This window comes from Scaptodrosophila lebanonensis, unplaced genomic scaffold (assembly GCF_003285725.1).
Source record: "Scaptodrosophila lebanonensis strain 11010-0011.00,11010-0021.00 unplaced genomic scaffold, SlebRS2 tig00000024-arrow-pilon, whole genome shotgun sequence".
NCBI classification, from domain to species: Eukaryota; Metazoa; Arthropoda; class Insecta; order Diptera; family Drosophilidae; genus Scaptodrosophila; species Scaptodrosophila lebanonensis.
The window spans coordinates 20,621,217-20,642,934 of NW_022060538.1; the positions used below are offsets into that span (position 1 = coordinate 20,621,217).

General features: G+C 41.3%; 3 protein-coding genes across 4 annotated transcripts; all 3 read right to left on the reverse strand.

Moving 5' to 3' along the window:
* Nucleotides 1–357: 357 nt before the first annotated feature.
* Nucleotides 358–1,318, reverse strand: LOC115621524. Its single transcript, XM_030515190.1, has one exon. The coding sequence runs from the start codon at nucleotides 1,267–1,269 to the stop codon at nucleotides 535–537; it is 735 nt and encodes a 244-aa protein (XP_030371050.1). The 5' UTR covers nucleotides 1,270–1,318; the 3' UTR covers nucleotides 358–534.
* A 2,190-nt stretch (nucleotides 1,319–3,508) lies between these two features.
* LOC115621449 lies at nucleotides 3,509–5,232 on the reverse strand. Of its 2 annotated transcripts, XR_003995265.1 has the most exons (4): nucleotides 5,175–5,232; nucleotides 4,937–5,116; nucleotides 4,062–4,879; nucleotides 3,509–3,997 (listed from the first exon to the last, which is right to left on the reverse strand). XR_003995265.1 is itself a non-coding variant. In XM_030515102.1 (3 exons), the coding sequence occupies exons 1-3, from the start codon at nucleotides 5,217–5,219 to the stop codon at nucleotides 4,601–4,603; spliced, it is 504 nt and encodes a 167-aa protein (XP_030370962.1). In that variant the 5' UTR covers nucleotides 5,220–5,232; the 3' UTR covers nucleotides 3,509–4,600. The 2 variants fall into 2 exon arrangements, 1 of the variants encoding a protein (XP_030370962.1); XM_030515102.1 differs by having other exon boundaries at nucleotides 3,509–4,879.
* A 1,373-nt stretch (nucleotides 5,233–6,605) lies between these two features.
* Nucleotides 6,606–21,365, reverse strand: LOC115620997 (eukaryotic translation initiation factor 4 gamma-like). The gene is made up of 4 exons (XM_030514517.1): nucleotides 21,176–21,365; nucleotides 10,756–11,034; nucleotides 10,158–10,611; nucleotides 6,606–6,789 (listed from the first exon to the last, which is right to left on the reverse strand). The coding sequence occupies exons 1-4, from the start codon at nucleotides 21,363–21,365 to the stop codon at nucleotides 6,606–6,608; spliced, it is 1,107 nt and encodes a 368-aa protein (XP_030370377.1).
* Between the last annotated feature and the right edge of the window lie 353 nt (nucleotides 21,366–21,718).

The following is a 21,718-nucleotide window of genomic DNA, read 5'->3' on the forward strand; positions in this document are numbered from 1 at the left end:
CTACTCATAGCGCTTTGCCGTTGCATGCAAGAACTTTGACTTGCCGACGACTTCATAAAATATTCCGTGTTTTCGCAAAGTCAAGACAAGACAAGGCGCTGTTGATCTTTCTCCACGCTCAGCAGCAGCCGCACCAACAACAAAATAATAACAGGAATAATTTAAAAGCAAACTGCAAAAAGTTGTGGAAGCTGTGGGCAATTAAGTTGCAACTGGTCGTCCAAAACTTATTGCGGTCTTAGGCCAAATTATTTGCGATTATAACAAAAATGTTCAGTTATTTGTATGCTCAGCTCTGGAAAGTTTTTGGATTATTGAGGCGGTGTGGTAGGTTGCAGAATAATAAATGGGGAAGCATTCAGATATTTTCTTTGTGAATACATTTTAAAGCAAATTGAACTAAGAAGCAAGCATTTGGACAAAAAAGAACAGGCATGGATCCAAGTAGTGCGTTATGTGTTAAATAATTTTGACGCCTTCTTCCAAAAACACTTAACGCCCTCCATGGACGGCAGCCACTCAGAGTACAGTTCGCTACTTCCAGGACACAATGGCCCACAAAACGAACATTAGGGCTACACAGATCAACTGAAACGAATTGAGCCACTGCATCACCCTCCACATGCGCGGGAAGCCCTGCTGTAGCCGAAGCAGCATCTCCTCCAAACGACGGTCCAATCCAATTTGGGTATCGTTAACGGTGAACCAATAGGGATAGTTCGGCTCGCTCAGATACAAGCCACTGGGGCGAGGCACATTGCCGGGCTGGGCCACAATGTTGGCATCATCGGCGCCAGCAGTCGGTCCCTCTCCATGAAAGGGCATTATGTCCTCGTGTAGAATCAAGCGCCGCTGGCATCTCGGGCACTTGGGATGGTTCCGACCGTGCAGTGTCGGCCAGAGGCAGACCCAGCAAAACATATGACCACATATCGTAATGACTCCGCCACGTACATACTTGTGGCACACGTTGCACTTATAAGGCGATAATATGCGGTGTGCATGGCGCTGACGCCGAATAGCCCGAGGTGTTGGCAGAGCCGTACTGCTGAGGTGGTTGTTGCCATCATCGGCGGGAGGAAGGGCCTCGCCTGGCCTCTGATCTTCAACTACTAGATTAGTGACAGCGGGTTTGGGTTCGGGTTCGGGTTCGGGTTGATTCTCCTTGTTGTTGTCGTCAGCGTTGTCGTCGAACTCTGGTAAACCGTCCGGGTAGAAGTCTCTCAGAGACTCCACGCGTAAAACTTGTATACCGTTATCCAAGTCCATAATAATTTATGGCGTTTTATTGTTTTGTGATTTCTGTATGTAATAACAATTTTGTTTAAGGCTTTCAAATTTCGATCACAATCCAAAAATGGAAAACGAAATTATTTGAAAGATGTTGAGTTTGAAACTGGACTAGACTTACATATTCCGCTAAGTCGTTAATCGCAAGTTGAGTTTCTCTGTAAGAAGAATCTTGGAAATCTGAACCTAACCGACATTAAATAAATAAATAAAATCCGCAAGTGGATAACAATATCTGTGCTTTACTCTTGTTTCTTTATGAACGCAATTGTTTGAATGCTTTCCAGTTGCGACAATCTCATGACAAATAGGACTAACTGCCTTCTTTATACAGCGAAAACATATAGTGTGTGCGTACTTTCTCAACTGGGTACAACTCTTTATTTTATTGGCTCTTCATTAGCTTCACTTTAGGCAAATTGAACCAGAGTCGGCTGCCGAATTGGCTGCCGTTATTTCAGTGAAAATTAGTCTTAGTCTATGCCGGCGAGTCTGTGTCTGGTATTGATTGACAGCTGTTTGATTGATGGATAGATGGTTAAATGGATGCATTGCCCAGCTTTGCATTGCATTGTGCAGTGTGCAGTGTAGATTTGTTGTAGAGCCATTTTTGGCCACTTGCATTTTGCTGAAAAACTTTAGTGGCGGTATTTAAATTTATGTTGGCATTTGGCGTAATGCCAAAGGCAATTAGACGAAAGCTGTTACTGCCCACCCATGTCCATGTTCTTGTCCGGTCGGCTCATAAATCCCGACCAGCACACACACACACACACACAATCACAGAACCACTTGACAGTCCCATAGCCAGCGAAAACTGAACAAAACCCAAAAAAAGAATAAAGGAAGAGAACCCAACCACGCTCGCATTTGAAAACTGTCTGACATATGGCAGCATAATTTATGCGTACAATGAACCAGTGCACCAACGAGGTGGGTGGGACGGGGAGAATGTCGAGCGATATATTCATTTTGCATGGCTCTTTGTTTTTGCTCTCGCATTTACCACCCATTGACGACTTTGGAGCTGTCAGGCCCATGTTGAAAGCAATGACTGTAAACCTTTACGGCCAGTACGCCAGCCTTTAATTGACCCATATTTCGTGCTCATTTTACATAATTAAAGCGAAGAGCAACAACAGCATTGACATCGAAACATAATGGTAAATGATAAAAGTCAAGCGCTGCAATCCTTAAATAAAATACTTATCTACTGAGCATCAATTTAAATAAGTATATAACGATTGAAAGGACAAAATGCGGCGGGATCTGATGGACTAGGGGATGCACTGAGACTGGAAACTCGACTATTGGAAACTGAAGAAAGGAAATGTTTCATTATCACTTGATATCAGGTGATATCCGATGTGAATTCTACATCAAAGTTTGTATCATAAGTGTGTCAAAAAATATCTTTCTATAGGGGTTATTCATTTTCTCAAAGACATATTTGAGCCATTCAGTTGGATAGTAGAATTTTTCCACAATTATAAAGAATTTAATTTTAATTTAAATTTAAATTTAATTTTACTGGAAATCAATGGAGTAACAAATTATCGTTCACAAGGAAAATAATACAAATTTTCGTTACAATAAAGTGCTGTTACTTCCTTTTATCTGCCATTGCTTGGCCATAAATATTCACAAAAAGCAGCATACCTTTTTGCAAAATAAAAACGGTGCATTGTGTGCATTTAACGACGCATTTCTTTTGCATTATTTACGTGTTTTACAAACTGGTGACATTTATCAAACATAAATAATTATGTGTTAATGTGTGGTACATAATTAAATTTTTATCAGTTTTTATGAATGGCTTTCGCATTCGATTGCAATGTGCGGTTAATACTCGTATGTACTATAGACGCGGTAGGCAGCTTATAGGCAGCCACATGTCCGTAGAGCTATAGCTATATAGTATGTGTGTATGTTGAACGAAACTGAGAAAAATGCACTGGCTCTATACGAGTATTGGCCTCATTTGGGCGCATGTTGTTCAGTGGTCGTTGCGGTTACGTCATTTGATTGTTGCAGAGTGTCCGCGTCCGCCATAGCTTGTTCATCTGCTCAGCATTTTGGATGGCAAAAACAATTTATTCATAATACACTGCGTCAGCGCAATAAAAGGCTAGCAACAGCAACAACCGCATGCGGCGGTCATTAAATGCAACAATAAATTCGGTAGAGCCCATGAATTGAGCCGCTTGCTCGCCTCCGTCTACTTGTCTATGCGCCCCCATCCTATTTCCGATCCTATGGTATGTTTAAAATTTAATTAGTTGCCATTTAACAATAAGCATTTGGCTGCTGAATGTCGTTGCTGCTGTTGCCATTTGGAATGCCTACACTGTTGCGTATTTCGCTTTTTTTTATTTTTTTTTTTATTTTGCAGTTAATTAAACACACGAAAACATTTCGTCGTTCTAAATTATACGCAATTAAATTTGGAATTACTTTCGCTGCGCAGTCGAGTGAATTTGTGTGCGTTTTTTAGTGGGGGTGAGGTGGATGGAACGATGGCCTGGATGGGCTGGATGGGCGCGGCAATAACTTAACTGGAAATTTTGTTGTAGAAATGTCACTTTTGATTGCCTTTCGAAAAGCCTCTTACTTTGTGCCAGCTGGGTGCTTAATTGGCTCAAGCTGGATGTCTGAAAGTTGGACGCCTTTAACATTTCAACTTTAACTTGCGAATAAGTTGATTTGTCTGACGCACAAAAACTGTTCCATTATACAGCAGAATGCAATATAAAGACAAGTCATATACTCACACAGGCTTGTTGTTTTCCTTCCTTAAGTTCCAGCACACACTCATATACGAATATGTAAGTATATACAGGTATAGTACTATACCTGTGTTGTTTCACCTCGGAAAACCCCCATATTTTTTATCACTTGCAAAGCAACTGCACACGCAAGCAGACAGACAGTTTTTATATCATTCTCGCAACATGTTCCTACCGGTGTGTGTGTGTGTGTGTGTTGTGTGTCTGCTACGAAAATTGCATACGTATAATATTTATATTATTATTGCAGCGGCGGCGCCACATTGCAGTGACATGAAATGTTTGGCGCTGCATGCAAACAACATTTTATATGCATACCCACGAAGATAGGAAAGCCAAGGATAAGGAGCAGGAGAACTGTCGTTGGCATCAGCTGGGCTCTTCATTCAAAACTCTACGGTGCAAGGTAGCAATTTAAAGCTATTCATACGTATTCTTTATGCCTCTCCCCGTCCCCCGGCAAGCTGATGCCTCGTGCCCCTCAAAGTAGGCAACACTTTTTCAATATTTCATGCTCGCGTTCATCATCTCTTCATCACAGACTTTCTCTCCTGATATAGCCTGATGTGGCGTTCTTTTTCCTTTCGCCATGCCGTCAACCACACCAGCACCAGCGATAAAAATAGCAGCAGAACGGCAACAATGCTCAGCACTAGTGAGATCCATTTGCAAGCCCTTTCAAATGGAGTCAACAGTGATTCGATATCCGTGCTCTCCTTCACTTTTCGCATACTGATCGAGTCAACGAAGTAGTAACAAGTCACAATATTCGCCACAATCAAGATACTTAACATGGCAATCTGCTGTGGGACCCTCAAGATGAGTTGTGAATACCGCAATATCAGTTATGTTATAGTTACCACCCAGCGCATGTGTCGCCTGGGCCGCCTATAGTTCGAATGATAGAGCCAAGTGCTCAGCCCATAGAGGATGCATATGTAGGAGGTGCTCAGAGTAATTGTTTGATGCCCCAACTGGCTGAAGTTAATGTGGGTGGGCATTACATTGGCAAAGATAGTGGCATTCAGCAGGGAAATGAGCTAAGCGGTTGAATGTTACAATCGACAGCGTCCTCTGATATGCCACAAGCAAACATACCGCCACAAGAAGGAGTAGGAAGGATACGATTTCCTTTCGAGACATATGATTTTTACGTTTTTGTTTTCTAACTGAAAATTTTGTTACTTATTATGACATGATTAAAAAATCATTGAAGTTCAACAGCGATAGATGCCACGATTGTGAAGGCAATACAGCGCCTGAAACAGACGCTTTTTGAAATTATACTTGTTGAAAAGCCTAAACATTAATTAGTCCAAAAACATATGTCTTCTTCGCAGCTCTAAACAGGATTACGAGAGGATCAAAAATGTATATAGCTTATATTCAATAGTATCTATGTATAAGGCGTGATTTTAGGCATGTGTATAAAACACCTTTTTTATGAAAAATTAATATTAAACACAAAACGCCAAGTGACAAATCTCGAACAGAGGCATAGCGCCACAAAGCAAACTTTTGTTTCTAAGAGTGGATCTTTATTCGGAGATTAGAGACTGAGATCCACACATAATACTCTATTTCTTTCAGTACGTGTATTTGCTTTTGATTAGTCGTCTCATCTCTACAAACACTTGTGACACATATGCAGGCCATTTATTTCGATTGCAACCTTGGCAAGAACATAAAAACTGTACTCGGGCTAGACAAACTCACACATCAAGTTCATATATCAAGTTGGCGAGCGCGCTTTGTTGCGATTCTGTCTGAATTGCCCACTCAAGTGTCCATGCAGACATCGGAGGGCTGTCGCTTGTTGCGCCACATTTTCTCGAGCCTTTACAGCGCACACCTTTGGCTCTTCTCCACAGATTTTTAGTTGCTGCTGCTACTGACATCATAGAGTAATCATTATGAATGGGGATGTAGGCTGAGACTGGTGCAGAGTTTGCTTGTCTAGGGGCATTCTTTGCGAAAATCATTCGAAATAAATTGAAATTTCTTTTCATAGAACTGTTGAGTGTGCATTGATGAGACTTATCTGGCAGACACCAGGCATGCCTTAAAACGCCTACCCTTGTCGTATTTGCTGCAGAGCAGCCCGTCTCCCGCGACAGCACTAATTCATCAACAGTAGAGGCAATTTAGATACTCATCTAACCGGATATCGGCAGGCTGGCAGGCAGGCCGGGACGCCGACACGAAGCCGATGCTGATGCTGATGACGACGCCAATGCCAGACAGCCATGTAACCAGATATCCTGGACTGTGGCTGGCGTCTGCTCCTGCAGACAGAGCTCCATAAAATATTGATAGACGTGAAGTTGGCAGCGCATATTCGCTTCCTGTGCTCGTGTCTGCCGCAGCCATAAATAATTTGCTGTAAATGCAATCCTGGGGTTACATGGGGCGTAACAGTGGAGCACGCGCTGCTCCCCCAGCACCCGTTCTTCCCATCCCATGCTAATGGCGAATGGTGCGAAAGTGTTTCGTATGAATTATTCGGTCGAAGCCAATTTGGAGCCACATTTACGAGCACAATTGAAACTGAACACCGACAACGCCATCGCCAGCCGTTGAACCTGCTTCATTGAATGCCACAAGCGATGGCATCGCTCCTTCATTGCCACCGCCAACACCGCCGTCGCCGACGCCATCGCCAGCCAACAGCATATACGACCGCCTTCGACACGTTGCGGGACGCTCCTCTTTGCTGTTGAAATGTTGTAATTTGTTATGTGTATGAGTGTCTCTTTTTTGCCGCCTTTTAATAGCCACTCACTTGCTTGCCTTCTCGCTTGACTCGCCTCCGATTGTTGCTCTTTATTGTTGTACAGCATTGGCTACCCCGGTGGTTGTTACTGCAGGCTTGTGGCATGGTAATGTGTATTTAATGACGCCATATCAAGTACACACTCAAACATAATGCTCGCACACGCTCCTTGCCTGGATCCTGATGCCTGGTTCCTGATGCCTGGTGCCTGTTGCCTGATTCCTGCTGCCCGCTGTTGTCAATACCTAATGTCTGCCATCAGCCCGCTTGCGTGTCCAGCCTTCCAGGCATTCGCGTCCCCTCCACCGTTTAGCTGGTGGCAATAAAGCAGCCACCGTCTGTTGGCACGCATCACAATTTTTAATATATTTTCGAGTCAAAATTATGGCAAAGCGACTGCCATTAAATGTGGCCGTTTGCACATTAATTGTTGCCACTTGTTCTTATCACAAAAAGGCTCTCCACACCTGCCCATCTGTTCATCTCTCTACTTACTTCAAGGCAGACAATTGCAGTCATTCTTGTATGTATTTAGGGGAGATCCAACGTAGAAGACTCATTGATTTTTCCCAATACGAGCTTCATTCGGTTTAGCTACAGTGCAACGCCACGAAAATGGTGGAGGGGGGAGCAGAGCAGAGAGAATACAAAATTTGCATAAAGCTTTTAACTTAACGATGCGACATTTGCTTTTTATGTGGGTCCTCCGCCCCCACCTTTCCGACCCTGGGATATTGCGCATATTGTAGCAGCATGTTGCGCTATCGCTGCCTGGCCCCGCACAACTTCCGCACAATTATACAACAATTTTTAACACAACAATCATTTTCAATGACCATCAACGACAGAAGCGGCAACTCAGCCTTAGCTCCATCTCCCATTCCCATTGCCCAAGGCTGTTGCACAGAAGCAGAAGCCAAATGGTTGGTTGCATGGTTGATTGCCTCGCAGCCCGAGACACTGACGGGGGTGTCTTGGCAACTAAGCAGATTGAAAGAATAACCGGTGTGGGTAGGAGTTTAAGACCAAGCTGCAAGCGACCCCCCCACACACACACCAACACACTGAAGCAGACAAAAGCTACGGAAATACTATTTTTGCTTAAGCACTTTACCCGCCTCAATCCCCCGCTCCCTTGCCGGCTGTCTTCAACTGTCAGTTGCGTAATTTATAATGAAGTTTCTCTATTGACATTGGCAGGCGGCAAGAAGACGGCCAATTACGATGCATTGATTTCAGTTGTCGGGCATAGAACTTTATGGCATGAATTATACCAAAAGCAACAACAGACATTATGCAAATGAATCAACGGATGCCATAATTACTGAGCTTCGTGAAAACTATGCACATTATAAGTTATGTAACATGTATTACGTATTCATACTACATTAATAAGTGCGTTGTCAAGAAAGCTCTAATATTTATTTGATCGAAATAGCGTTGATGAAATTGTTGTCTGTTTTAAAACATTGATTACACCCATTTTAACTAGATCCGGATGTACTTAGTATGTTATTACATATAAATATTATTATAATTTGAAACGACAAAATTTTTATACCCTGGTCCCAAAGGGTACAAGGTGACAAGCCGAGTCGATATAGCCATGTCCGTCTATCTGTATGAACGCAAGGATCTCAGAAAGTATAAGAGCTAGAATAACCAAACTTGGTTTACAGATTCTCCTGAGCCCGGGAAAGGACGAGTTTGTTCCTTTTTCCCGATGCACCCCCCACTCCTCCCTATTCAAGATTTTCTATAACACCCGTAATTCTTGGAATTTTAAACAAAAATTTGGTAGACGCATCCAGTTAGTTAGATTATATATCCGTATACGAAGTTTCATTATGATAGGGTGATTAGAAAGAAAGTTATAGCCATTTAACCAGGCCCAATGCACACATATTTACAAGTACACCAACACGAATAGACACTATTCTGATGTAAATGTATGTATGCATGTATGGAATATTTTATATTTAATTTAATTAATTAATTAAATTTTTTAAATAATTTTTCTGTTTTTGGTGGGGTGGTACAGGGTATTTAAGAGTTGAGCCTGCCCAACTTTAGCATTCCGTTCATGTTATAAAAATTATTAATAACATTTCCAAATCGACCTACAGAGACTTTTTCATATAAGAAACTACATCTACAGAATTTAAGACTACAAGTATTTTATTCTCAATTCAAATCATGCTTGTGCGATGATGGTACAGTCGTGATAAGCCTAAAGCCAAAGCCTACTCTGGAACAAACACATATTGCTCCTCCAGATCCCACCCATCCTCCAAAGTTTCCGGAAACGACATTTGTTGTTGCTGGTATGCTTTGTTCTGGCGGTTGCTCTGTAATCTCTAAATCTGGGTCACTTTACTTTCTGGAGCTTCTTAATTGCAATATGGGCACATCTCTGGATTGGGCATTTAGACGAGGAAAGTAATTTGAGTTTCTTTTGTATTCTCTGTAATATTTGTTTCCATACCGAAATGGGAGGCGATAAGTTCGGAGCACGTATAGCTGGTAGTCGTACAGCGACATCCAGATTGACAATTAGGCGAGCTACCAAAAAAGCCAGAGCCAGACTCTTGCCCAAAATGGTCATCCTCAGATAACAATTTCAGACAGATTAAATTGCGGTAACGTGCGGCTTTATATAGCGAATAAATGCAGGTGGATCTGTCATTTATTTGCCTACTGTTTAAAAATAACGCTTACAAAATATACTTAGGCATCTGTAAATATAGACAGCTGCTCTATTGCTCTATTCTAATTTTGTGCATTTGCAACGGAGCCAATATACGAGTACAATAGCGTTTGCTCACATTTTGATGCAATTTAAACAATAAATAAAATTATTTACCCTTTTTTATTTACTCGTAATTCAAGCAAACTCAACAACCTTTTTAGCTTTTTGTTATACCTAGTTCGAGAGAGGACGAGCTTGCGTTTATATTCTGCACATGTGTGTTAAAGGACCATTGATTGAATTGTTGTCCATTTGAAAACAAAGCTCAGGAAAATTTGAACTAGCTCAGGATGTAGTAGTACTTGGTAAAAATATTATTAACATTTGGCTAATCATCAGCTTTACAGCAGCCAATTATTAAATTTGGGTTCAATCGGGTTTAACATTTTATTCATTCATATTTCTAAAGAGATACATGTATGACCAAGTTAATGGGAATTTTTGAATTCTCTGCTGCAAACTAATTCGTATTAATATGATTATGCTTTTTTTATGGGAAACAATGAAATTGCGCTAATTGCTGAAATTGATATTGCATTTTTCCAACCCATCCGATCACCCCCAATGTCCACGTCCTCCAAATCCTCCAGGTAGTCCAGGTAGTCCAGGTACTCCCCAACCACCTTGTATACCCCGTGCAGGTCCTGCTCCACCCCATCCTGGTACCCAGCTTACTGTTGAGGGTATTGTTGTTGCTTGTGTTTCAATACTTGGTTCTGTCGGTTGCTCTGTAGGCTCTGAATCTGGGTCAGTTTGGGGCTCTGAAACTGGAGCGACAGTTGGCTCTGATTCTTGATCTAAATTTGGATCCGGATTAGATTCTGCAGTCTCTGGAGGGGTTTCAGGTTCTGTCTCGGATGCTTCGATAGCCTCTAAATCGCCTGATCGTCTTTCGATTGCCTCCTCTATCGCCTCTAATATTTTTTCCCATATCGAATCTGGAACATTATTATCACGAGGTGTTTCGGGTATTTCTTCAGGTTCTGAACCATTTTCTCCCTCTGGTGGTAGCTCTGTAGGTGGAAGTGTTTCGGGTACAGTTTCAGGTACAGTTTCGGGTACAGTTTCGGGTACAGTTTCGGGTACAGTTTCGGGTACAGTTTCGGGTACAGTTTCGGGTACAGTTTCGGGTACAGTTTCGGGTACAGTTCCTGAACCATTTTCTTCCTCTGGCGGATGCTCTGGAACAGAACCACCATTTGAATTTGGATCTTCTTGATCTGAATCTGAGGCTGGATTATTGTCCACAGTCTCTGGAGGGGTTTCAGGTTCTGCGCCGCGTTCTTCGGTAGACTCTAGATCCCCTGATCGTCTTTCGATTGCCTTCTCTATCGCCTCTAATATGTTATCCCAAATCGAATCTGGAACATTATTATCACGAGGTGTTTCGGGTATTTCTTCAGTTTCTGAACCATTTTCTCCCTCTGGCGGTAGCTCTGTAACAACATCATCATTTGGAGGTATTTCGGGTACAGTTTCGGGTACAGTCTCGGGTACAGTTTCGGGTACAGTTTCGGGTACAGTTTCGGGTACAGTTTCGGGTACAGTTTCGGGTACAGTTTCGGGTACAGTTTCGGGTACAGTTTCGGGTACAGAATCTGAAGCTGGATTATTGTCCACAGTCTCTGGCGGGGTTTCAGGTTCTGTCTCCCCTGTTCGTCTTTCGATTGCCTTCATTATCGCCTCTAATATTTTTCCCCATATCGAATTTGGAGGCGATAAGTCCGGAGTGCTTAGATCTGGTTCCCCTTGATTAGCATCTACCAAGTTTGTTATTAGGCAAACTGCCAAAAAAGCAACAGCCAGACTCTTCCCCAAAGATTTCATCCTTAGAGGTGCCTTAAGGCAAAATTCAAATTTCACACTGAATCAATTGCGAAAATGTGCGCCCTTATATAGCGAATAAATGCAGATGTTTTTGTCATTTATTTGCGTACATTTTGAAAATAACGCTTAGAAAGTTTACATATGCATCTGTAAATATGGACAGCTGCACAAAATCTATTGTTATTCCAATTTTGTGCATTTGTAACTGAGCTAATATACAAGTACAATAGCTTTTCATGCAAATTCAATTATAAATAAATTCGAACTTGAACAAAGTGTAAGAGAAGGGGAGTAGCAGACCTTACATACATATATTTTTGAACAGACTGGTCTTGTCATACTTATCGAGATTCGATATCGATATATCCGTCGGTGACCACCATTAGAAAAGCAGACTTTCACAAAAAGAAAAGCTTGTTTTCTGGAAATTCATTTCCCCCCATTCGTATTCAGCATTGACCTATCATTTCTTTTCCTAATTATCTGGTCCAAATTTTCATGACTGCCAATCAACATTCGTCAGATGAGTAAATACTCCAACGTCTAACTTGGGGAGTTTAAATAAAACATTGGAGGTACCTTTTCCTAGAAATTGTTTGGCACTAAAACAAGCTTAGTGACAATTCGCCTCATTCTTCTAGGCTGGCTCGAGAAATGAAGCGTATTCGCAAAACGGATACCTCTATGACAAATTTTTCTGTACTCCAGGTACTCCCTTGTAGGTGGACTTCCTGACCCTCCTGTTAAACATTGGGAAATTGCAATATTTTATAAACAATTATTGTATTGGGGTAGCGATCAGAGTCTTGGAATAGATTCCCGTCGCTGCATAAGTTGTTATTGATATTCGATCTAGAAGCGAAGGTTGCTTTACAAAAGATATACAAATAAAATAATATACAAGTATATATACGTACGCATCTGTAAATATAAACAGCTGCTGAAAATCTATTGTTAATATTTTTTGCATTTGCAATGAGGCAAGTTCATATACTAAAATGCAGTTCTTATTTAAACTAACAACTTAAATAACGTAAGAGAGCCGCAAACCAGAATGGTAAAAGAGAAAAGTCACACATTGAACTTAAAATGATTTATACGCGTATACTATATACAAGTACAACTATATGAGAAGGCATATGGAAAATATATCTGTTCGAGAGCAGAAATCACAACTACGAGTATGAAAGCTTAATCGCTGGGGAAGCCATCAGCGACTTTGCGTCGGAAGCCGCATCGTCAGATCGTCAATCGTTTTGATTTATTGCTATTTTATTTGCGCATATCCTTATTTGCCTTGTGTCGACTTATGCGCCAACGCCGCTGACAGGCCAGCGGCAAGCCTAAGGCTATTTTATTGTTCGATAAGTTATCAGGCGGCGCGCAAACACAAACACAAGCACCAACACCCACACCCACACCCACACTAACACACCAATAAACTCAAACACACACACACACTCGCACGCATGCACACATAGCAAGTGGCTGGTAAACATGTGCGCCAAGACGGCAATATCATAATTTTGCGCTCAGGGCATTGTGGGCGTTGTGTTTACTTTTTTCACCTAGCCGGAGAGCTGGAAGAGGTCTCGTTGGGCAATGGTGGACGCCTGAGCCTGTCACAATGTCATGCGGCGCATAAATCTAAATTAAATGCCTTTTGGAGCGCAGCAGCAGAAAAAAGAGCAGGAAAAGTAAATGTTCTTATGCTGAGAACGACGCTGAGGCTGATGCTGTTGTTGCCACATTGTCACTTGTTGTGGCTTCAGAAGCGACTCCGGGTTGGCAGCTGGACTTGGGTCTTTGTAAGGAGTCCGTATCTGGGCTCGGACTCAGTCGCCTGCACAAATAAATATTAATCATTGTATAATAATTTTCTGCTGTCAGCTAAATTTAAGCAAAGTATTCATAATCCACAAGTAAAAACCACTTTTGACAAATCGTTTTGTGGGCCAAGCGTGGGTATTTATATATTTATGCATCTGCCATTGGCCGAGTGTGGCGAGCTTTTAAAGCAGTTTAGGCGTGCACCTAAGACCAGAACAGGAATAAAAAGTTGCCCAAGTTTATGCACAGCTTCACAAGCTGATTTGATTTCTTTAATGTACTTTTTCTTCGTAGTTATGCGCTGTAAATCAGTTTTATCAGCGCTCGCTTGAGCCTTTGAAGTTGGGCGCACACTTTGAAAGCAATGGAATCGAATTTTCTGGCATTACGGTCCTCTCTTCTTTCTTGTTGGATCGTCCTCAAAACGAGATTGCAATAATCAAAATGTAATAAAGAGCTATACTCGTACCTTAACACATCGCACAGAGCTCACATGCTCGTTCGTATACGCACAATAACGTCAAACTTTCAACTCGTTGGGTCAAACAGAAATGTTGTTTATGCATGTGTCTAGAGTGTGCGTGTGTTAGTATTTATTTGGTTGTGTGCCTGTGTGCTTGGTATTGTCCTTTATATGCTCTTGGAATTCAATGCACGTAACGCATTGTTTGAATTTCATGGCGACTTTATGAGTTTTGTAATCAGGTTTGTGAGCAAACAGAGCCGAGACCCAAAAACACACACACATACACACACACAAACTGCCACAGACGCACACTTGGAGCCAGAAGCTACTGCTCCGGCCTGTTAACAGGCCAACCTGCACATAAATATTGTTTCAGTCAGCGGCTCGGTTGTTGGCCTCGACCACGCCCACCTTTGTGTGGTTGCTGTAACGACAAGCGGCCTGCTGCTGGTAAATGCTAATGAAACTAGTGCGTAAATTGCAATCCGTTGCGTCTTAAAGCAGCATTAAATTTGAGAACGTGGGCGCGTCAATTTGCAGCCAAAGCCACTTAAAATGTCTGGACCCTCCAAATGCGAAAATATTTTATTGCATACTTTTATGCGGCGCCCGTGTGGCATTTTTCGCAGCCGCCGGTAATGCCGTTGTCGTTGCCGTTGCCGCTGCTGCTGCCACTGCCACTGCCACTGCCATTGCTATTATCGTTACCGTAACCGTTACCTGAAGCTACTGCAGACGCTGACGAAAAAAAAATGTTTAGCAGCAACAGCTAGTGATTTATACCTGTGCAGCACTTAAAACTAGACACACACAATAGACGACACTAGACGCCCACCCGTTCGCCTCTTATGTCGTCTTTTGGCCAGATTCTACACAAAAGGGCAAGCGCATTAAAATAGTCTGCACCATAGTAGTTGCCGTTGCCGTTGCCATTGTTGCTGTTGTTTGCTGTCATGTTTTTTGGAGCTGCTCCAAAAGTCAGCCTTAGTCAGCGCCTCGTTTTCACTATCTACTTATGGACATACTCATATACCCAATCACAATGGCGCTTGCCGAGGGCAAACAAAGGCAACCACCGCCTTGATATGCAGTGGCAATTAACTCGGCAGCACCAAGACGTGGGCTACCAAGTCTCAAACACCCAACTAACAACCGAATAGCCTTTTTCATGCATGTTGTGTGCTGACACCAAGCCAAACAAGTACGGCTTTATTATAGCATACTAGCTGCCTTCCTTGCATGTTTCATACGTCGTCGGGCTATCAGCTGCCCACTCAAAGCATTAAATAAATATTTGCCATGCTCTGCAGGAATTTTTCAACACATAAAACACAACATGCTACTCTACCCACACACACACACACAGGCACACACTCACACAAACAAACAGCAGGACAGACACAGAGCAACAAAGCGGCACACCGAAAATATTCTAAATATCATTTCATCAGCATTTTTCGATAGAGTCGCCATGAGGTCGCCCAAGATTGGGGTTGGGGTTGGCGTTGGCGTTGGCGTTGGGGAGGGGCGAAAGCGTGCGGTTGGGGTGTTGTCAGGGGATGGATCAGCTACATTGCTGGCCAGTCTAGTGTTTACCATTTATTTTTTGATTTGGGTATTTAAGGTGCGGATGATTATACTATACTCGTTGGGGGTGGAAGTGGAAGTGCCTGTGAGATTCATTGTGCATGCGTGCGTAAAGGCTGAACCGTATAACGGTGTGCGTGTGTATGTGTGTGCGTATTTATTTTCTGTCCACAAGTGTTGACAACTTAAGTGGCATTTGGCAGCTCGAGCGTTATTGGGTGCAATATCTATCAAAACATATTAGTAAAATGGATCGATTGGCGAGAGAACCTACAATATCGTAATACACACTTATTCTCTCCTTATATACATGTATGTCATTAACTAACCGGATACTTAATACACCTTTTCAAAAAAATGATATCGGACAATTGTTCATTGAACTTTTTAATTTGTGATATATTAAATATCATAAATATTTGTAAAATAGATCGATTGGTAAATAAAATTCCCCCAACGTGTCGGAGGCACGTTATTGTACAGCTTTTTCTGAGGCTTTCTTTTCTTTTAAGTTGAGAATATAATGTTATATTAAGTTATATAATCATTTTAATTTTCTTATTTTTATACAAGTATATATAAAATGTTAAAATATATTTTAATAATTATAATCGACAGAACTATTGTCGATGTACTAAATAAATACATAAATAAATAACATACACTTATTCTCTCCTTATATACGTATTAAATAAACTATCCAAATACTTAATACACCTCTTCAAAGCAATTATATCGGACATTCAATTGCTGATTGTATTTTTTAATTTGTGATTCATATATTTAAATGCAAGCAATTAGCCATCGTTCAAAACTTGGCAATTAAACTGAGTATTTTTACTTGCACATATACATATTTCTGTGCAAGTTCTGTTGAGCTTAATGTGTTACAGAATGATCATAGTAATTAAAATTTGAAGTTTAGTCGCCAAAAAGTGTTCAGAAAAATGAACAAGAGCTCACAAATTAGCATACGAATGCAATGCAGTAGGTAACCTAGCTAATCCCATCCTAGAAATAGCCCATGCAGTACAGCAGCAGACCAACGCAAGAAATTCAATATGTACAATACTAAAATAGTAAATTGTTAGTACATAGGGCAAAAAAAAAACTAGTACATAAGTCAAAATTTGTATAAATACTGAAGTAATTTCAGAAATCAACGAGAATTCATTTGAAAATTTAAGTGTATGTTCGTTTCCTTACTGGTTCCCCCAGAGACGGTTTGCAACTTAAATATAGTCAGCAATCTCTGGTATTTACAAACGAAATATAAGAACAAATCGGTAAATAAGGATTGCAGCTTGTATTTCATTAACAATTTTTTCAAATCATATACCGCCCCACCTCCCTTGCAAAGAGGAAACTCATCATTTAATTCAACTTACTAACATGTTCAGGCATTTATCGAACCAGCTGTCCTATTTCATAAGCACAAATTAAAAGGGCTTTTTCATACTGACTGTCAAACCAAACATCCATCAATATTTATTTTGGTATATCCATTGGGATGCCATTTCTCTTCCCTACAACTATTGCTATTGCTTCGAATTCACATACATTCCTGTCATTTATTATCATTTTAACAGCCATACTATATTCGTACGAGCCTAGTATTTGGCTGTGTTTTTTGAAAAGGGTCGCATCGTGTTGCCGATTGCCAAATATGTGCTTTGGCACACATCAAACCACAAATGTACGTATATTTTAGAACATTATTTAGCTCAGGAATTTTTAAATAACAATTTTAATGGCATGTTGCAATGGTACCGTAGAAATTTTTCATCGCAATATAAATGCCGGCTGAAATATTCCTTAACTTTATTTTTGTTTTTTTCTTTATTCAGCAAATTCCAAATGCAAACAAAATATATATATAGCAGCTGGCTTTGCCATAAATAAAACGTGAAGAAAGATAATCTCGACCAGCCCGACTCTTGAACACCCTTGATTTTCCCGCCACAGTCATTCAAGTGAAGCAAACTTTGTTGTACTCGTAAGAATCAATTCTTTCACAACTATTTTATATAATGCACAGATATTCATAAAATTACTGATTATACCCAGAAATATCTTACAATTGAGGCTCTCATACTAAGATTGATTTTCGCACGGATAGGTATCGTGACAACTTTGTAAAATAATAAAGCCATTTGTAACTTGCTTTCGGTTCGGCCAAGACTTCTCAGGTCTGTAACATGGCATTATGTTTGTTCAGATAATTCGAAATCGAAAGCAGTGTGGATTTTGTATTGTCAAATCTTGATAAAATGTCGAAGACTCGAATCGACTTCACCAGTTCAAAAGGGCACAAAATTGTTCTCTAAATTCAATTGATTCATTCGGACACAATTTGTTTTCTAGTATTTCATGACTTAAGTGGACTTTTTTTTCACCATTTCTATATGAGCTGATAAGCAAATTGACTGAAGAGATCTTTTTTTTCAAGTAATTGTGTTATTTTAAGCTGGGCAAAGAACTGAATATAATTTAATTTATTTACTGCTTTTTTATTATTTTATTTCGGAATATTTCCAAAATATAAATAGTCTATTCACAGCAGACGCCTGACAAATTCAGGCGGAGTGCAGGTGTGCCCGCCACTTAGTTAAAGTAAATATAGTTAGACTCGTTGACTCTATTTGAATTTATCAGCATTTGGAATATTTATGCAGCAGCCACTAAAATAAAAACAAATACGCACGCACAGCTGTGATAACAATAACAATAGCGACAAAGCGCTAGCACTCGTCTCGCCAGTTCAAAATAATTAACTTGCATGCTAATTAGTAGAATTATCAATATACAGCGTTGCGTGCGAACTTAATACTGTCACCCATTCATTTATTCATGTACATGTATTTAGCTGCCACGCGTCCATTTGTATTCATGCACCAGTGGGCTTAGTAGGGCCGGCACAAATGCGTTAAAGCTGCATAAATAACAATTCGATGCAAACGTGCTGCAATGTTTGGTGAGTCAACTGTGCAGCCTAACAGTTATTTATACATACTATACAAGTACGTATAAAGTGGGGCTATCAACAATTGCAACATCGGCAAAAATAGTCACTGTGTGTGCAAATATAAATCATCAGGCAAGACAAGACACGACCACCGACCTTACTTGCTCGCCTAGCTGGGCAACACGTGAATCATCCCTTTTTGCAAAATACTTCTCTTGTCTAGCACGATGTGTTGAATAAATTTATTGTGCATTGTGCATTATGTTGCATAGCTGCATAAGAGCAAGTGTGCATAAAAAATGGCCATTATGAATACAAAATGCATGTCATTTAAGCGCTGCTCCCTGCACCGCCTGCAATAGATGGTCCTCCACTTGTTTGTGTGTGGTGTGTGGATTGTGGTGTGTGGTGTGTGGGAATGATGATGGCATTAAATGCAAGAGAAATTGTGAACGCGTACTCAAGCTCTATAATTATGAATATTAATTGCAGCGCCTGCCATGCTTAATCAAGTCAACGAGGAGAAAGCCGCGCAGCAGTTACACATGCCACCCGTGAAGGCAACAGGCAGGGTCTGGGGGGGGGGGGGCAACCCCACCTTTGCTTCCTTGCCACAATAAACACAAGCAAGCGATATTGCCAGCTATGCAAATAAACGCAAACTAATGATGCAGAAAAAAAGGAGAGTCTATGAATAAATCACAGCAGATTAAGTCCCAAATGATGTAGAAAAGGCTGAAAGTGCAAATGTGGCAGCTTTTCATTTCCATGCGTCTCGCTGTCTCCCAGTCTCTGGGCGGGCCTAAACAAACAAACACATGCAAAAATGTGTCAAATGGTTTTGGGCCTTGACTGCGCAAAAGGCAGAAATATGGAGAAAACGCAAATAAAGAGGGAGACAAAGAGAGGCAGAGAGCAAGAGCGAGAAAGTGATAGATAGAGGAAGAAACGGCAGAAGTCTTTATTCAATTCGCATATGTTTGTCGTGTGTCGATATCAATGGCCAGGCACATAAAGTACATTCATACTCGCATGTGCAGGCGTTGTTTATGTTTTGTCTGCTCTCTCTCTCTCTCCCTTTGTTGTCTTGGAATTTGCTGTAATTATTTGCCAAGTGCGTCAAAACTTTGTCATTTTTTGAACGAGCGCACTTGAAACTTTTTTTCGCTCACAAGTGCTGCCGACATGGCGTATGTGTAATTTTTCATTTCGTGCCATTTCGAGCCAGTTACAAATACAAACTCTGCCAACGCTGCCGTCCCTGCCACAGCACTCGACTGTCATGTTTCGCTAAAACTATGAGCCTGTGTGTGTGTGTTTGTGTGTGAGTATGTGTGTGTGTGTGTGTGTGTGTGTGTGTGTGTGTGTGTGTGTGTGTGTGTGTGTGTCTGGCGGAATGAGAGAGATTTTGAGTGGCGCTCTTGATGTTTAGTTTTTAGACGGCTAGGCAAATATATTTGAATTTTATGCAAATTTTAATTGCTTTAGTTATTTTGCGATGGAAATTTATGAACTCACTCTACAAAAAATGTATGCATATGTTAACATTTAAGAGAAAGCCATAAAGTGTTAAAATAACTAATGGATTTAATGAGCCCCCACCAACTGCATATACATACATACAAGTATATGCTAAGTATGCCTCGGAAAGTCAAACAAAGAGAGTTTGTCGCAGTCATAAATTAGCGAGCACTTGAAGCATCATTTTGTTAACTTCGGTAAACTTTTAACAGCCGCCTTTGATACTGTCACGCATGTTGAGGCAGCGCTGTTGACTTTTGTTTTACGATTCACAAGACCCGACAAGTTGATGGCCAATTTTTACACACACAAGCGAAAAGTCGAAAAGTCGAAAACTCGGGCGAAAAAGTTTAAAATTAATTCGCAGAAATCACTCAAAATGCCTGCCAATTGCAGGCACATGTGATGCTAGCCCAGCCCAACCCAAGCTTGTCTTCTTATCTGCTTACCTTATTTCTTGCCCTCACACACTTCAGAGTTAAATTGCTAGACAATTGACTTGGGCGAACGATTCAGCTCCGATTAACTCCAACTCTGCCTTAGCCCCAGCTCTTGGCTCAATTTGACCAGTTGAATGGCCAACTGGCTGATTGGCCGATTCGCTGACTGCCTAGCAGCTGGGCTAACCGAGGGCCCGCTTTTAATGGCTTCCTAATGGTCGCCCGCCAGGCAACTGTAAAAATTTATCGTTATCAATTTGAACATTTTGTTAATTTATGCGCAACGGCGATAAAAGCGAACATAAAAAAGAGCTTTCGAGTCAACTTGAACTTCCTGGAGCTCGTTCATTTTTTACGACTTGCCAAACATTTCGCTGGGTTTTATATAACTTGATTTTATTTATTAATTATTCGCTGCGCCCATAAATTGCCAGCAAAGATGTACGCACGTATTGGGCTCTGGGATAGCTAGGAGCTTCAATGCTCCATCTACGACAAAGTGAAATGCGATTATTATCTGGCAGAACTAATGCGCTCAAAGTTGAGCTTAAGAGAATACACTTCCATTTATCACTAGGGTGGAATGGTGGAACTACTTTTGGGTAGTACGCGTACAAATAGAAACTCATCGATGTGATCAGTAAAAACGCTTTTATTGTGTAAGAAGCTTAACATTGTATTGATTGCTTTAATTCAGCCTATCACAATGGCTTCTCTTCCAAGTCCTCCAAGTCCGCCAAGACTGCTAAAGCCTCCAAGACCACCAATTGTACCAACTCGTGCAAGTCCACCTCCAACTACCCCGATTCTTCTACCTCTTGCAACTCTTCCCAATCCAGTTCTTCTTCGGACAACCCTTCGTCGAATTATTCTCCTGCCCCCGGTGCCTCCGGTGCTTCCGCCGCTTCCATTACGGTTAAACCTTATGCGGATTTTCCTACGCCTGCGTACGGTACTAGAGGTTGATGAAGCTGCAGTAGTTGTCGCAGCGGCGGTTGGGGCTGGGGTTGCTGCTGCTGTAGTTGCGGCAGCCGTCGTAGTTGCGGCAGCCGTCGTAGTTGCGGTAGCCGTCGGAGTTGCGGTAGCCGTCGGAGTTGCGGAAGCCGTCGGATCCGTCTGACATTTTACCATGTTGATAAGAAAACATAGCCCCAAAATGGCAAAAATTAACCGAAAGGTCGTCATTTCGAGCTACCTCACAATCAAACTGTATCGCTTTATTGGTACGAATACCTCACTGAATAATTTTGGCAAACCATCGCCTTTTTATAACGTTTCACTGCTTTATGCATTGCTTTATGCTGCTTTATGTTTGTGCTCAGTGTTGGCGCAGATGCTGCTTTAGATTAAGATAGTTTAAGAGAATTATTTGAATTTTAATTTAGGGCGAAAAGAGAGCGCGAGAGCGGCCGTTTGCGGACGTCGCCTCGCGCCCTTTTTTCGCCGCCTTAGGCTTAGTTTAGCATGTAAGCCTAAGTTGAAGT

Coding starts and splice junctions, on each gene's coding strand:
- LOC115621524 (XM_030515190.1), bottom strand. CDS start 1,269: ATGGACTTGGATAACGGTATACAAGTTTTACGCGTGGAGTCTCTGAGA.
- LOC115621449 (XM_030515102.1), bottom strand. CDS start 5,219: ATGTCTCGAAAGGAAATCGTATCCTTCCTACTCCTTCTTGTGGCG. Junction 5,117..5,174: donor TCCTACTCCTTCTTGTGGCG/GTATGTTTGCTT, acceptor TCAACCGCTTAG/CTCATTTCCCTGCTGAATGC. Junction 4,880..4,936: donor GGCGACACATGCGCTGGGTG/GTAACTATAACA, acceptor AGGGTCCCACAG/CAGATTGCCATGTTAAGTAT.
- LOC115620997 (XM_030514517.1), bottom strand. CDS start 21,365: ATGGTAAAATGTCAGACGGATCCGACGGCTTCCGCAACTCCGACGGCT. Junction 11,035..21,175: donor CTCTAGTACCGTACGCAGGC/GTAGGAAAATCC, acceptor ATGTTGTTACAG/AGCTACCGCCAGAGGGAGAA. Junction 10,612..10,755: donor TCCGCCAGAGGAAGAAAATG/GTTCAGGAACTG, acceptor TTCCACCTACAG/AGCTACCACCAGAGGGAGAA.